Source organism: Meleagris gallopavo, chromosome 4 (genome assembly GCF_905368555.1).
Source record: "Meleagris gallopavo chromosome 4, MGAL_WU_HG_1.1, whole genome shotgun sequence".
Classification (NCBI taxonomy): Eukaryota; Metazoa; Chordata; class Aves; order Galliformes; family Phasianidae; genus Meleagris; species Meleagris gallopavo.
The window spans coordinates 12,571,559-12,587,180 of record NC_139407.1 but is presented as its reverse complement, the minus strand read 5'-3'; the positions used below and the strand labels follow the sequence as shown (position 1 = coordinate 12,587,180).

Here is a 15,622-nt window from a genome sequence, read left to right as displayed (position 1 = left end):
TTGAATTATACTTAGAAAATGTAATACTGTGATTGGAATATCTGCAAGACTACCTAACTTTTTTGACTTAATAAGGTAATACTGCAGCCTCTGCAATGGTTCAAAGCTTGATTCAGCTTCTTCCCCGTTTTTTTATTGAGTTCAAATAGTGTGCTTTTTCCAATTCACTGTTCTTATATATGGCTTCATAGTTAGGGTATAACTGATTTGGTAGTGGATAGAAAAAAGATCTTGGAAGCCATATATGTCTAAGTATTTGCCAAACCTGCTTTTCACAGACATATACATATACTAATATTATTACTTATGAATTCTCTGTTGAAAAATAACTTTTACAACAGTCATTTTTCCTCTTTTGGTTTAACAGATGACACTAATAAGAAATCTGTTTTGTGAGTAAAAGACTTGATGCAGTAAAGGCCAGAAGCTGAAAGGCCAAGTGTTGGATTGGTACTGCATTATCTGTGACAGCTGAACAGTTCTGAAAATCTGATCTTTAGAGCTGAAGTACTGCCAAAAGCTGGAGGCCTTAGTATGTGACTTGGGCTCACTTCTAAACAGGATTTGATGCAGAATCACACCAAAGTTTGCTCAGAGTGAAAACATTTGCACCCTTCTTTTCCCTTTAAAGGGACACTGGCTAGTTTTTGTGCTTCAGTAGAAGCATAAGTCTAGCTCCAATTCCCTTTTGTGTGTCACCATTTTAGGTAATTCTGTAGTCAGTCACACCTAGGTAGAATGGCAAGAAAAAATCATTTTTCTTAGGCTGGGAAGGAATTTCCGTCCTCAGTATAAGTGGGTTTTTAAGAAACAATCAAATTCCGGCTGCTTGCTTCAGGCACATCTGCCTTTTTTTTTTTTTTTTTTTTTTTTTTTTTTCTTGTATAAGAAAGCTGACAGATTTTTCTGTCAAAAAAAGGAAAAAAACTGCTGTCTGATGAAATTGCGATGATTTTTAGATTTCATTGTAAGTATCTTTTTAGTCATGTGCTCCTGAAATGGTGGAGTTATTGGTAATTAACACGAGGTATAATTTCAAGTTATCTAACACCATTTTTCTTGGTGGTTTACTTCCATCTTACTATGGGAAACTATGAACTGGTTATTTTTTTTTTTCCTTGATTCAATAGAGTTCATGGTCACATCAGGGAAAAAATCCCAACATACTTGTTTAATAACAAAGATACAAGAATCTGATGGTGCTTTTTTTTTCATGGGAAAGTGCGTGAAACATCATTTCATTTCATAAAGAAGAGTGTTAGCTGGAAATAAGGGTTGAAGGAAGGAAAGGAGAAAAACACCTATAGTGCTGCAAATTAACAGTGACTTTTCAAATGGAGATTGAATCTTAAAATAAAAAAGGTGAGAAGATTTCACATGACCTTTATGAAAGATACTCACACAATACATTGCTTAGGCACTTTGATATTTGTTGATACAATCAAAGGCTTTTAAGAGCTAATTAGAAATAGCAGAATTTTGAAGTGTTTGTAAAAATCAGATCAGTTTGCAGCAATGATGAAATAACTTCTGCTCTCCTGACCACAGCTGTGGTTGTTTGAATTACAGTCTTTATTCTTTCCTCTGTTTCTTCTGCCCTAGTATTATTTCTTTTTTTTTTTTCTTTTTTCTTTTTTTTTTTTTCATTATAGCTTAGTAGAAAAGCTTTACTGGTTGGAACAGGATTCGGTTTTGGGAATGCAGCTTTGTATGTATTTCTAAAGGTTTTATAGGCAATATAGGCTATATTTTTAGCAGTCTTCTCACATGCCTATTAAATACAGGGCTGAACAATTGTAATTATTGAACTAATGCCAAGGTCTCAAAGTAGGAACATTCACTTCAGTGAAAAGCTGCTGTGAAAGTCCATTTGAAAAATAACCCATGGTGATGAGATGGAGAAGGAGGGAGGGAAACTGCAGTTTAAAGTGTAGTTTATTTTTTTTTTTTAAGAGGAAACATAATCTGTTCATGTGTATACTTGACTCTTTTTCCTGTTGCTTTTTCACTTCAGTAAATTAGGCCCAAGGAAGTTCCTCGAGCGCAGAATCTGAGTTCTTTAATGGAAAGGTTTATATGAGTGATGTAAAGAATGGCTATGAAGTTAAGTATCACTGAGTGTTTGGAAATAAGCGGATGTAGAAAGAAATGAAAGAGGAAGATGAACTTGTAGGTTTAGGATGAGGGGATTAAACAAAAGACTTCCAAGGTGCAAAAGGAGAGATCTTATGAGGTGTTAATAGAGACACAATATAATTTCTCCAAGTTTTAGGGATGTTTTCCATCAATGTTCCTAAGTCAGTGCAATGCTAATGAAGCGCCCCCTAAGATACTCAGATGTGTACTGGTATAACTTATATTTTATTCACTGTGAAATTGTTTATCTAATATTACTGTGATGAATGTGAAGTGTTGTAGAAGCATGTTTTCATTATTTGCAAGCACTAATTGTATACTGCAATGGAAAACTGTTCTTTTTTTCCTCATGGCATATTGTGCTCCTTCTAGACTGTTACAAAATAAGAGCTTAGGATTTTAAGGTTTTCCTTTTTTCTTTTTTTTTTTGTGTGTGTGTGTAAATGGAAGTTTTCTTGAGAAAGTATAGATTTTTTTTTTAAAGAGTTTCTTTCTTGCTGAAAAGCATATTTTTGTTATCCTCTTAGGATTTTTCTGTGCTTAAGAAGCCCAAAACATTTTGTAGATTGCAGAAGGAATTAGTGAAGGAAACAAAGAGAAAAAGGAGTGTTTCCTTTTCTCTTAAAATATCATGAGTAAATATGACAGGACATTTGTCACTGATATTACTCATTTATTCTAACAATTTGCATAATTCACATTTTGTCTTTCTTATAGTATACTGTAACATACAACAGAGCTCAACCTCTTCCAGATCTTTCTGTGACATGCTAAAACATTCTCAAGCATCTGAAGACAGGTCCAGTGCTTGGTAACTGGACTGCTTTGTAGCTCTTCGTCATCTAGTGCTTAAGTAGTGAAATAAAATTTATCTCATACACACGTGTGTGCATGCAAAAACAATTTCTCTCTACATTTGCAAATCCTCTACGGGAACCCTATTTTGTAAGTACCATTCAGACTGAAGACATCATTCTTGCCCCTGGTGAGATCTGAGTAAGCTAACTAAGCGGCTGAACTGGGTGAATGATATTCTGATATGATATGTACTTGAACGAGGTTTTAAGATTTCTAATGCACGGAAATATAGCTGATGTGACTGTCATTTAGTGTAAACAGTTAATATGCTCTATATGCTCTGGGCTGGATAAATAGACAAGCACATGCAATCTTGATTCTTCAAACTATTGACTATTAATGGCTACTACCAAGCTTGATTTTGAAGTTTAGAAAGGATGTGTAATATCTTCCTTTTTTTTTTTTTTTGACCAAATGTAAAAGGCAATCTGAATTGGTTATGAATTGAAATATACTTTGAAAAGAAAATAACACATCTTTAAGTAAAAGTGATTTTACTATAACTTTAGCATGAACCCACTAAGTTGCAGTATATGTCAGCCTTACCACATTTTATCAGTTTTTGTGAAGCAGAGAGCACAATTATAGAAAGTTCAGCATACAGAGGCAATGTTTATTTCAAGTGCTTAATGCATGAAGATGTTTTCAACCTGAATTGGCAAAAATATTTTGCACAAAGTGTGCAACAATGCAACTATCTTTTCTAAACAGAACAAGGTTGTTCTTTTCACTTCTTAAATCATCTTTAGCAGTTCTTAGAAATGTTATTTATTAAATGCCAAGCTAATCAGTTGTAATATCGACTATGAAAGCAGACTTTCTGTACTTGCAGAAGTTTTTCCTTTTTATTTACAGTCTGTCTGGTACTTTTTTGATAAGCAAATTGATGTTTTTTGCAAAGACAGTAAATTATTTGTGAAATAGATAGCTTTGTTTAGACTGTAGAAGGATGTTTCCTGGTACTTTAATGAAAGGAAATGAAGAATATATTCCTTTTAAACAACCATTTTTTAAAACACCTGGCTGTGTTACATGACAGATGAATTCTAGCAAATAACCTTTGTCTGGCGGGGACCAATACCACTTCTGTGGGGAAGAGAGGATTGATTCTACCTACAAAATGTTGCATTGGGTGAGGTCTATCCCAAAGATGTGTACAGACTAAGGGAAGAACGCATTGAGAGCTGCCCTGCAGAGAAGGACTTGGAACTCCTGTTCTTTGAAAAGCTTGACACAAATCAACAGCGTGCTTTTACAGGCTGGAAAAAACCAAATGCATCTTGGTCTGCATCAAAAGAGAGGTGGCCTGTAGGGAAAGGGAGGAGATTGTCCCCTTTTATTCTGTCCATACGAGGCCCCACTAGAAATACTGCATCCAGACCTGCCCCCAGACCTTGGGCTTTCAACGCAAAAGAGACGTGGAGCTGTTGGAGTGAGTTCAGAAGAGGCCACAGAGATGATCAGAGGGCTGATGCCCTCACAGCAGGTGGGTTGGAACAAGATGATCTTTAAGATCCCTTCCAGGTTCTATGATTCTACTTACAGTTGCTGATGCTATTGACACCAAAGGTGTAATTACTGCAAATTCAATAGCTATTTCTATACTCTGAAGAATTGCATCTTACATTGGCCATTTGGCACTGGAATTATATTTCCAGTAGTAGCTCTGATATTAGGAAGAGTAACAATCCTGCTTTTGTTGAGGAAAAGAGTTTAGCTGGAAGAAAATGATTTTCATTGTTACAATGTTTTGTCTACACTGACAAGGCAATCAGTAAAAAAGAAAGTTATGAATCAGTAGGAATGTAAGAAATGAACTTAGAATTTCTATAATCGCCAGACTACAAAAACAGAATTCTTGCATTTAGAAAACCTTAACAAGCTCTGAAGTAACTTAAATATATGTCTGCAACTGAAAATAAAGATGAGTGCAATAGTGGTGTGTTGGTTAAGTCTAATTTACATGGTTAAATATAGGGTAAAAATGCAGTAAATCAAACGGGCTAGCATAGGTTGAAAGTTGAAATGCTAAGTGATAGAGGATGAAAGAGCTTGAGAATAGAAATAATAATTTTTGAAATATGATAGCTCTAGTATGTATATGTGAGCAGAGGTGGCTCTCATTTTGTGAAGTGGCATTATCCATGTCAAAATAGGCAAGGAAATGTATTCTCAAAATAGAATAAAACCAGAGGCTAAAAAGTCAGACTTCAGTAATGTTGTGCCATGTAAAAATGCAGTCTGAGTCCTGGACATTTTAGGAAATCCCATCAGGTTTTAATTGTTCTATTGATCTGCATGGAAGTTAAGTTCTTAGATTGCTCAGAATCCCAGAAGGCAATTGAATTTTTGTTTGATTTTAAAGTTGATCTCAAAGAAACTATATGTCAAGGAAAAAGCTATCCAGCAAACATTTTCAGATTACTTTTTGAAAACAAAAGTGGCTTCCAACAGATAAATTACAAGATGTTGTAAATTTTAATAAATTTTTATAAATTTTCACAAGAATATCGTAATTCTATTTTAGTGTCAGTCATCAGAGACATACAGAAAATATTTATTTTTATAAATGTTAAATAAATATAAATATAAAATATATTTTATATGTAGTAAATATATAAAATATATAATAAATATGAAATACATATTTTTTTTTGCTATGAAAGTTTATTTAAAATAAAAGTAAGGGAAGTTGCAATCTAGACAGGGAACAGAATCTCACATTTGTTGCACTGATGAGCCACAACTTCTTTATACTAACCTGTCAGTGTAAAATATATCAGAATAGATACAAACTTCAGTATGAACTTCATGCGTTCTAGACTGCTTTACATTTCCATATTCTGGCCATCATTTTTTCCTGTTCACTCTGAAAGCACTTAGCATCTGACTTCATGGACACAACTGGAATTCTTCAAATAGTTCTCTAGCACTATCTACCATCCTTCATTTGAGTTATATGTATATTTAGCCAATGAACTTCTAATCATGTCTATCATATCTAATCACTTCTAATAATAAACTTCTAATTTTATCATCTACCTAATACTTGCTTGTAAGCACTATAGTTTAAAATGAGACGTATTTTACTGGAGAGTAGCTAGCTCTGAGTTTTCATTAACTTCCTCCTCTTCCTTCCAACATTGATTTCTGAATTAAAAGAGGAACTGGGAAGAAGTGCTTTTGGGAGAAGCTTTGTTTAAACTCTGGCTTTTCTCACCTGTTTATTGGATCACACAGATACATATATCACAATCTTCCTACAATAATTTTTGACTTTTAAAGGGCCCATGGAAGTTAAAAGTCCTCCTGTCTGACCTTACTGAAACAGTCTTTGTGGGAACAGACTAGGAAAAAGTGCATGAGATCAAAATGGTCATGATCTAATTCAGAAGTGTTACTTGGGAAAGTATAATGACCAGGAATTTGTGCATTTCTTTCTTTCTTTCTTTCTTTTTCTTTTTCTTTTTTTTTTTTAAACTGAGTTTTGAAACACTGGTCCCTGGAATTGCAAAATGATGTGTACCTATTTTTTCTCACTTTGTTGTTGTTGTTGTTGTTGTTTGTTTGTTAATGCTGATACTTATTAAATTCTCAGGCTCCAAGGACGTGGTTTTGTGGGTAACAGAAAATCACTTTTCTGAGCTATTTGAGTAAACTAGGTAACAGAGATCCCCAGCACATTCCAACATCTTTGCATTAGGATATTGCATGTGGTAACTACAGAATTTCTTTATCTTTCTTACCAAGCTATATTAGGTATTCTTCATATATGTCTTCATTCAGTAGATGAGGGATTGATAAAAAGACATGTAATAAGCAATGCTCTGCAGTATTTCCATGATGGCTGACATTTCTAGAAGTAGCTCAAATAACTGAACTTTACATTGGATTCCACTCTTTAGGCATTCATGGAGAGAGTCAGAAGCTGTAAAATCCAATCCACTAATAAAAATGTGCTTAACCAATTTTATAAAAGTTGTAAAAGAAAGAGCTGTATCTTAAAATCCTGTTTCCTGTTGCAAGTATGGGCTAAATAGTGTTTAGCTGCATGTTTTCTAAAGGTACACTGTGCCTGCTCAATCAAATACAGAGCACCAAATTTGCTGTTTTTTCTTTTGCAGTCTAACAGGTCACTTAATCTTAAGTAATTTAGCATTTAGTAAACTCACCTCTCCTGGGAGCAGCCAAGAGACTATTTCATTTCCCTGCAGGAATACCAGTTATGTTAGAGAGAATGACGGGTCTAGACGGCAGAAGTTACAGGAAGTATCTGAAAAAACAGAAAAATGGATGAACATGACCTGAGTCTTAACCATTTGTAGCACAGCTTTTTTAGTTTTCATTCCCTAGTGCTTTTGATTTTTTTCCATCAGGAATACATAATGAAATTACAGAATTTTTGTTTTGGATAGAAGTATAAGCTCCTGTGTCAGTAAATGTAATCATTGTGACCTGTAGAATAAAAGAATACATATTATTTAGTTAATGATGAATATTAACAGTTGTGCAGTCCCAGTCACAGCATTCCAAAAAACACGTGACAGAACAAAAATGGTCCTCCTACAGTCCTCCCATGGACAAAATTTATTAGGAAATAGTTTCAGAAAAGATGATTATGCTACAGAAAGGGAATGGTCAAACAGGTATGCATGTCTCAGGCATGCTAAGTAGTAATGAAAAAATTGATCAAGGAATTCCATCTTCATCTGCTCCTTTCAGTGAAGAGCTGCTTCACGAAAAATAACTCATAGTAACAAGGGATGGAGATGGAGGAAAACAAAAGGGATTTTTGAGCAATAAAGTAAAAATTCATACTTTTCAAAAACTGTAATTACTTTTTGAGATTGTTTTTTCAAGTAAATTATTGATACAAAAATGTAAACCAGCAAGAATAGCCAGAGTCTTTATTGATTATGGCACTAAAAAGTGCGAGTTAGGTTAAACTTCATATTTGAAAGTTCATCAACATAGGAGGAGGAGGAGACTGCAGATGTTTCTGTACCTATTTACATTTAAAATTTTCTTGTAAGCGATTAAAGTGCACTGTTTTTGGAGAACGAGGCCTGGACAAAAACAATGTTGATTCTTTTTAGTGTGTCTGCCCTATTTTGATGTGAATAATAGGCAAAACTTGCATGCTTAAGATTTTTATTTCACTAGCCAAATTTTATTTGGTTTTTCTGAAATGATCTAATCTACTGAGGTATCTTTGATCTCCCTAATACTGTAGTGCACTCACTGAAATCAAGGTTGTGTTTTCTTCTAAAGAGCAGAAAATTCTTTCACTGTGTCAGTATCAAAATTACCGTGATACAGGTTAACCATTCTACCATTTCGAATTTGTGTTCTTTTGTACAGAACATAACAATTGCTAACGTGTGATGGAAGTACTGCTTACAGTTGTACATTTGTATAAAAAAATGTAAGATTTATTTTTGAGAACTTGATAGCTAAGTAATTTATTTTACAATGTAATCTGGAAACTCATGACTAAGTAATGCATGCTTTTTTTCATTAAATGAAGTTGTATTGTGGGAAGGAATTCAGCATACTTGAAGATGATAGGGATAGTTTTTCTTAGAAAAGTAATGCATGTGTTCTTTACTATTAGGAATGTTTTAAAGAAATAATCATATTAGAGTAAGAACTACGTTGTGATTTGGCACAAGATATACGCATCTCACTGACTTTGGTGGAGTTGCAGTTAGATGAAATCAGGCTGGCTCTTTAAAAAGCAGCTCTGTTCCCATTTTCAGCCTTAATCTGAAAAGAGCATACAAGTTAGGTAATTTTCAGGACGCAAAAGAAGAGGAGGTTTTACGGCCAACATTGCAGCTAACAGCTTTAAGAGAGGAACAGGAAGCCATGCTAATTCTTTCCATGAGAAGGTGAATGGAAGAATGTAGAGCTTCTTTCATGCCTTTCTATGCAGGCTATCTAGATAAAATGAGACTTTCAGTTTTTCCTTTGAAAATACTGAAAGGACTGCATTAAAAGCTATGCAATGAGATGCTGATTTTGCTCACTGATCCACAAAATGAGCATGATAATATTTGAAATGTGTTTTGGAAACTCTTGACTCAACCCATATGAGATAGATATCAATTCCAGTTTCACAATTTGAAACTAGAAATTCAGTAACTTAAATGCAAATAAATAATGTGATGTAATTTAGATAAATGATACATTTTTCAAAACCACATAAATCTTCTCAACAGGTAAAGCATACTGGGACTGGAGAGGCGTGGTTGCACCAATTCCCGTGAAGGAGGATGATCAGACGAGTCAAAAACATGTGAGACTGAAGAAGGTATGTAAAGTGACTGAGTGTTGGTGAGGATAGATCATCTCTGTGTGCATTACAGATTAGAAATATTTTAATAAAAAACTTCACTTTCTACATGAGAATTTATAGTCTAGATGGTATTATCAAACCATGGTAACAAAGCTCATAGTTGGAGCAGTAGCCAAGTTTTTGGACCAAAACATAACTAGCTTAGTAGGTATTCTTCAATTATTATGAGAACCATGCTCAACCAATTACCGTGGACAAACTAGTTTTTCACAGGTTTCCAGAATTTACGTCATCATGGAATGGCTATCATTGTTTTGCATATTTGATATTTACAGTGCAATCCAAAGGTGTAAGCTTTTTCCTAACGGCTATTAAGGCTGAAATTATTTGACCCAACCTCATGAAATGTAGTGTGGTAACTGTGTAGCTAAAATTACCATGCCTTTATAGTAATTTTAACAAGTGTTTCTTAAAAATATTTGAACACTTCAAAGATGACTGATTCTCAAATTTTTATAGTTACAAATGGTTATGTCCATAAATAAATAAATGTGTATTTAATTTTTGTAAGTGTATAGTGACATGAAGTCGCTGTATGGTTTTGAGTTACAAAAATTAAATGTTAAATATACTGTGAGGTAGCATGCAGCTATTGGATATAGATTCCATACTTACATTTTTATCTTTGACCTTATAAGTTATGGCTTGGGTTGTAAATATATTTTAGGCTGCTGGAAAACCCTTGTGAGGTCTGAAAGGCAAGCAACAACAGTGGAAGGTTTCCTTTTTCTTTAAATGTTTCTTTTGTTCTTAAAAAGCAAACTCTGCCTATGAATAAAGAGAATGTAGGAGATGAGAGGAGGTTTGATGACTTAAATTGAGTCAGACAGAATTCTGGGTAGTGGCAGTTGAAATTTTATCACCTCTTGATCTGGGAGATGTTATCCCTAAAAGCAGCATATAATTATAGCTGCTTTTAAATGATTCATCCTCCGATAAATATAGTTGGATAATTGTTCTCTGTATTCTTTGGAAAGCACTGTGAACATAGGCTTTGTATAAACATGAACTTTTATTTCTTTACTGTAATTCAGTCCTATTTGTAAACTGTCTCAGTTAATTCATGAAATGAGAGTGACTTTGAACAGATAAATTTTTATCTGAAAAATCCAGGACTTTCCTGCTGAAGGCGACTGTACTATTTAGATATACAAGATATTAAACACTGTTTTTTACCTAGTTATTATTATTTCTTTCTTTAAACACTTAGTACTTCCTTGGGAGAACAGCTCTAGTCTCTTTTTGTGCTTAGAAACCTTAATCAGCTTTCACCCTAAATTTAGGGATGGCTAGTTTGTACTGATTTTGTATCATGCCAACATTGTCATTTGGTGTTACAGTTCTGCTCCCTTCTTGACTTGCACGCCCACTCCTGCCTGAATCAATTGTGTCCACTGTCAGACTTTATCACTCTGGACTGAAAAAGGTCAAAATACTTCGTTTCCTCTCATCTGAGACACACTTCATTGCACTGATTATTCTAGCAGCCATTTCTCCGCACTTAATGTAGTCAGTGCTTGAATGCTGAGTGACTATACATGCACATGATAGCATGGGTTTCTAAGCATATTAAACATCTCATGTATGTATTTTGGGGATTCCTCATTCTCTGTCTTAAACTGTGTTTTACAAGTGAGTTTTTGGAAGTTAGCCACAAAATGGTGCTTGGTATTGTTTCTTCTTGTTTGAAAACTTTACTAGGAAGTATGGTAGTCTAAAGATCTCTTAGATGATATTGATCCATAAAGACACAGAGTTTAGAAATTAGTTTGCAATATTGAATAGAGTTATTGAATGTAATAAGCCTTGGGAGGACTATTTTGGTAATATTTCATTATATATTTTGCTAAACGGCACTAAATGGTGAGAATGATACAAGATGACAGGGACAGTGGCAGCATGTCTCTAGAAGTAATTCAATGAAAATACTGTATTCTGAAGTCTATTGCCAATATTAATGGCATGCTTAAGGATATTTAATCTCAGGTACAAGCTTAGATTGATGGTGACTAAAAGCTAAATGTAAGTTTACCTGTTATATGTGGTTATCAACATTGTAGTTCAGCCTTAAGAGGCTAACGGGAGTTCCAACAATTACAATGACTTAAATTTATGTTAAGGTCATTTTAGCTATGCTGAAAACAATCGTATTAGAAGGAAACAAGGCTGACTACAGTGTAGTACTTAATGAAAATATTCTTATTCCAGCAGGATTAAGCCACCATTTCTTCTACAAGGAGCAAATGACTGATAAATATACCCTGCCTACAGGCAAACCCTGAAACTCTCCAGCTGGAGTGTTTTCCTCCAGAAATGAGTTTCAATGGTATTTTTGTCAAGAAGAATTTCTCAAGGCCTAGAATGTCTGCTATGGGGAGAAAATGAGAAAGACAAAAATGCTTACTCACTCTTGAAACCAAACTTACAAAGGGTTTATTTGGGTAGGCTGAAGTTGAAAATGACTGTGCTGTTCATTCAGGGCATTCTGTTTTATGTGACTTTCCAGCAACCTAACTGAATCCATAGCCACTGCACCAGACTCTTGATTTTGTTTTACAACTGAACAAAACTAAGCTACAAAATCTTGAAATGTTGTGATATCGTGAGTGAGCCTGCAGTGAACTCATGATCCAAAGACATAATGGTACTCTTTTTTTTTTTTGTGTGTGTGTAGATAACATGGCTAGGATGTCTCCTCCATGGAGGCATCGATGATAGGCCTTCAATACCAATGCAGTTAGGTTGTTCTTATAACTGATTCTGAAGGATATCCTTTCTGTTCTATTAACTTCAAGTCAATTTTCTATTTACAATAGCTGTACTGCTGGTAGGTGAGTTACCAAGTTTACTTAGATGCTTCATAGCATTTATATGTGATGAAATCAGCTGTAGTACCCAATCTAGCAAGAAGAAAAGCTATTAAAATATAGACAAGAAGTGAGGAAGAAAGACTAGAAAGCATGTCATGCACAGACATATTTGTTACTCAACATTTCACATGAATGAAGATGTTTCAGATTATTTGCATGTCTGACTGTATTTTATTTAATGAGAAGAGGCAACATAGATTGCTATGTCTTATGAATCTGGTAAAACAGTGACAGTGCTCAGAAAGTGCCTGAAGCTCTGCTTGTCTATGTACAAGCATTTGTTGTTTCTTTAAAGTGGCTTTTATGTATTCTCTGATAAATAAAACCAGTAAGAGTAGTTCATTAAACTTTAAGATATGCTTAATAAAATCTTTTCCAAAAAGGTGCATGAGAAAGGAAGGGTTGCAGATAAGGTATAACCACGCCAGAAAATGTGTTTTTTAGTTATTGATTTGTTTTCTTTGGTAAGGGGATATAATGGTGATGTTTTAAGTACTGAGATAGCTTGGTTTGCTTGTGATTTTCACTTTACTACAGTTTTGCACTCTACCTAAAACAAGAGACAGTTATTTAAATCTGAAGCTCTTTCAAAGCTAGCTGTGAATTAGCTTGAATTATGATTCAAGGCTGATAAAGAGTTCTACTGCTTATCATGCAGAGTGGTTCCACAGTTCAAATTCACCAGTTTAGACAAGAGATCATAATAATCTGAATTGAACAAAATGTGAAACATCTTTTTCCACTCTATGATCTCTGATTTAAAATAGAGTGATCAGCTTCTGTTCTTCTTATTGATGAATGACGCAAGGTTTAATGTTCCAGCATGCTACTATAGCTGTTTTTTCTGGGCTACCTGGTGGGCTTGCCAGAAACTCTTTGTACATAGTCCAAAACATCATCTTTAATGCACTTTCTCTTCATTCTTAAGATTAACCTTAACCATACTGTCTGTTCAATAGTTACAACCATTAAGTACTGTGACAGTTCTGTATCATGCCAATCAAAATCAATTCATTATTTCCTCATGTTACATCACCTGTCTGTATTTCTCTATTGCCTCTTTTGATTTTTTTTACTGCAATTGGTAACTGTCTGGGCTAATGATTACTCTATATCAGTGTTCATCATCATGGGGCACTGAAATCAATACTAAGGTCTTGATTTTCTATGGCATGGTACCTAACACTGGCTATAATAAATAAGGTAGATCTTTTCTCTGGTTGCAACCTAGCCACCTCTTCCAGTGTTTCATACAATTCTCTTCAACATCTTCTGAGATGCTGTGATCTATGGTTTCATTTCTAATGTTTATTTTTGTGTGTGGTTTTTTATTTTTATTTTTTTTATTATTGGCACAGAAGACTTGAAAGGCTTTTCAGTCATCAGAACCACAAATTTTAGAATGCTGCATTTCAGCTTCTCCTTAGTTACAAAGCTACTAGAAATGTTACTGATGTTTAAATTATTTTTCATGCTTTTTGTGGCTTAATGAAATGATTATATCCATATCTATCCTGTTCTACTAAGAAGACTGGTACTATTCTGACATTGTTCATGTTCTCCATGTAAAAGAGGGAGCAGACAAACAGAACTAGAGTCAAATAAACTAGTTTGCTACTCCAGTTCTGGAGTAGGTTTCCAGGCAGACGTTATTCTTAAATAAAAGTTACTTTTATTCCAGAATAATTATTCCTCTCACAAAACAGCATCATCTCTGAGACAAAGCTGAGACTTCTAACACTTGGTAAGTTTATCTCTGAATTCCTGCTGTGCAGATGGCACAGTGGGCTGGGGAGCAGCAGGACCGGGAAGCAACAGAGAAGTTGGCAGGTTGGTGAAGAAGATAACAGGTGGCTTGTGAAGTGGAAGCAAGGTCTTTATTGCAGGCCACACTTGTCTCAGGCAGAATAAAACTTTGAATTCATAAGAGTGAGGCAGCCTCAGACGAAAGCATGAACAAGCTGCTGGGCCACTGTCTTAGTTTCAACTGGGATGGAATTTTTTTTCTTTATCTAGTATGATAGTTAAGTTTTGGTTTGTTAGGAGAAAAATAATTGATATAAACAAACTGATGCTTATAGTTGGTGCTAAGCAGTGTTGTATAGAGTCAAGGCCGTTCTCAGTGAAGGGCCCAAGGAGACTGGTGGGCACAGTATCAGGACATCTGATTTAAACTGGCCTGAGGTGTATTCCATACCGTATGACATCATGCAGAAGGAATTCTGAAGGGAGTGGGAGTTCATCTTGCTCTATTTGCTCACTAGGGGCTAGCTAGGCATCAGCCTGTGGGTGGTGAGCAATTGCTTGTGCATTCCTTATTATGTACATTCATATAAATATATATTCTTAACAGTTATATCTTTTCTCTGTCTTAATAAATAGTTTTACCTCAACATACAAGTTCTATTTTTTTTTTTTTTTTTAATTCCCTCCCCTCTCCCACTGGGAGAGGGAGGGAGTACATGATTGTGTGGTGCTTCACCTCTTGCTGGGTTAAACCTCGACAATCACATACTGGAGACTTCAAAGATAGTTTGGGAAGTAAAGGAAAGGAACTGAACTTTTGGATGGCCCCAGGAAGAAATGGGAAATCTAGAGGGAGTAATGGTTGCTTGAAAGATGTCTGCATGCTGAGAAGGTGGACTAGCACAAACAGAGGATTGTAGAAGGAAAACATTATTTGCAGTCTTCAAATGAAACAGGCTTTCCTTTTTTTTTTTTTTTTTTCCCTCCTCACAGCAACCTTATCAGAGTACAGATTGCTGCAATAGCCAATTAAATTCCTTCTGCAGTTGGGAGATGGGAGGCTGAACTCGATTGACAAGTGGCTCATCATAATGTGAAGTGAGAACAGCTCCCTCCGATTCAAACACGTGCTTCACTGCACTGTCTTGTGTGGAAGATTCTGAGAAGATAAAGCCATTTGATTCCTTTGTTGTAGCAGTGTATCAAATATCATGGCAAGTGCAGATTGCAAAGAAAACCTCTGTGTATATTTCTCATCTATTTTTCAGGGATTGATGACATGATTTTCCTTACAGTTAAAAGGGCACATACTTCAAACTAAGTGGCGAACTTACTTTAAGAAAGTAATGTAAGATATATCATACTTTAAAATGAATACTTAAGAAAGTAAGGTGAAAAATAGCTTTCTCCCTGCTTCATTAGGTTTTGTAGGTAGCAGACTGCAGATCAAAGGTTATCTTTTAAACTGTCCATTTTTGAAATAAGCAATGTTTACATATGTTTGATAGTTGATTTTTTTTATATCAAATATATTTGGAGATCTGGTCCTGGCAAATCCTTATAATGTATTCAGTAGTGTGTTAATTTCCTTTATCAGCATTACATACCAATAAGCACAACTGGAGAACCCAAGAATAGCTCGGATGATGTCTTG

The 15,622-nt window shown here is 34.9% G+C and overlaps 1 protein-coding gene across 1 annotated transcript in view; it reads left to right on the top strand.

Annotated features, from left to right (window-relative positions):
- The window catches only part of IQCM (IQ motif containing M), a 274,157-nt gene that overhangs the window by 54,704 nt on the left and 203,831 nt on the right, over positions 1-15,622 (top strand). The window contains exon 9 of the mRNA XM_085222190.1: positions 9,216-9,307. Coding sequence (XP_085078316.1) covers positions 9,216-9,307 — 92 coding nt within the window. The remainder of the gene's footprint in view (positions 1-9,215; positions 9,308-15,622) is intronic.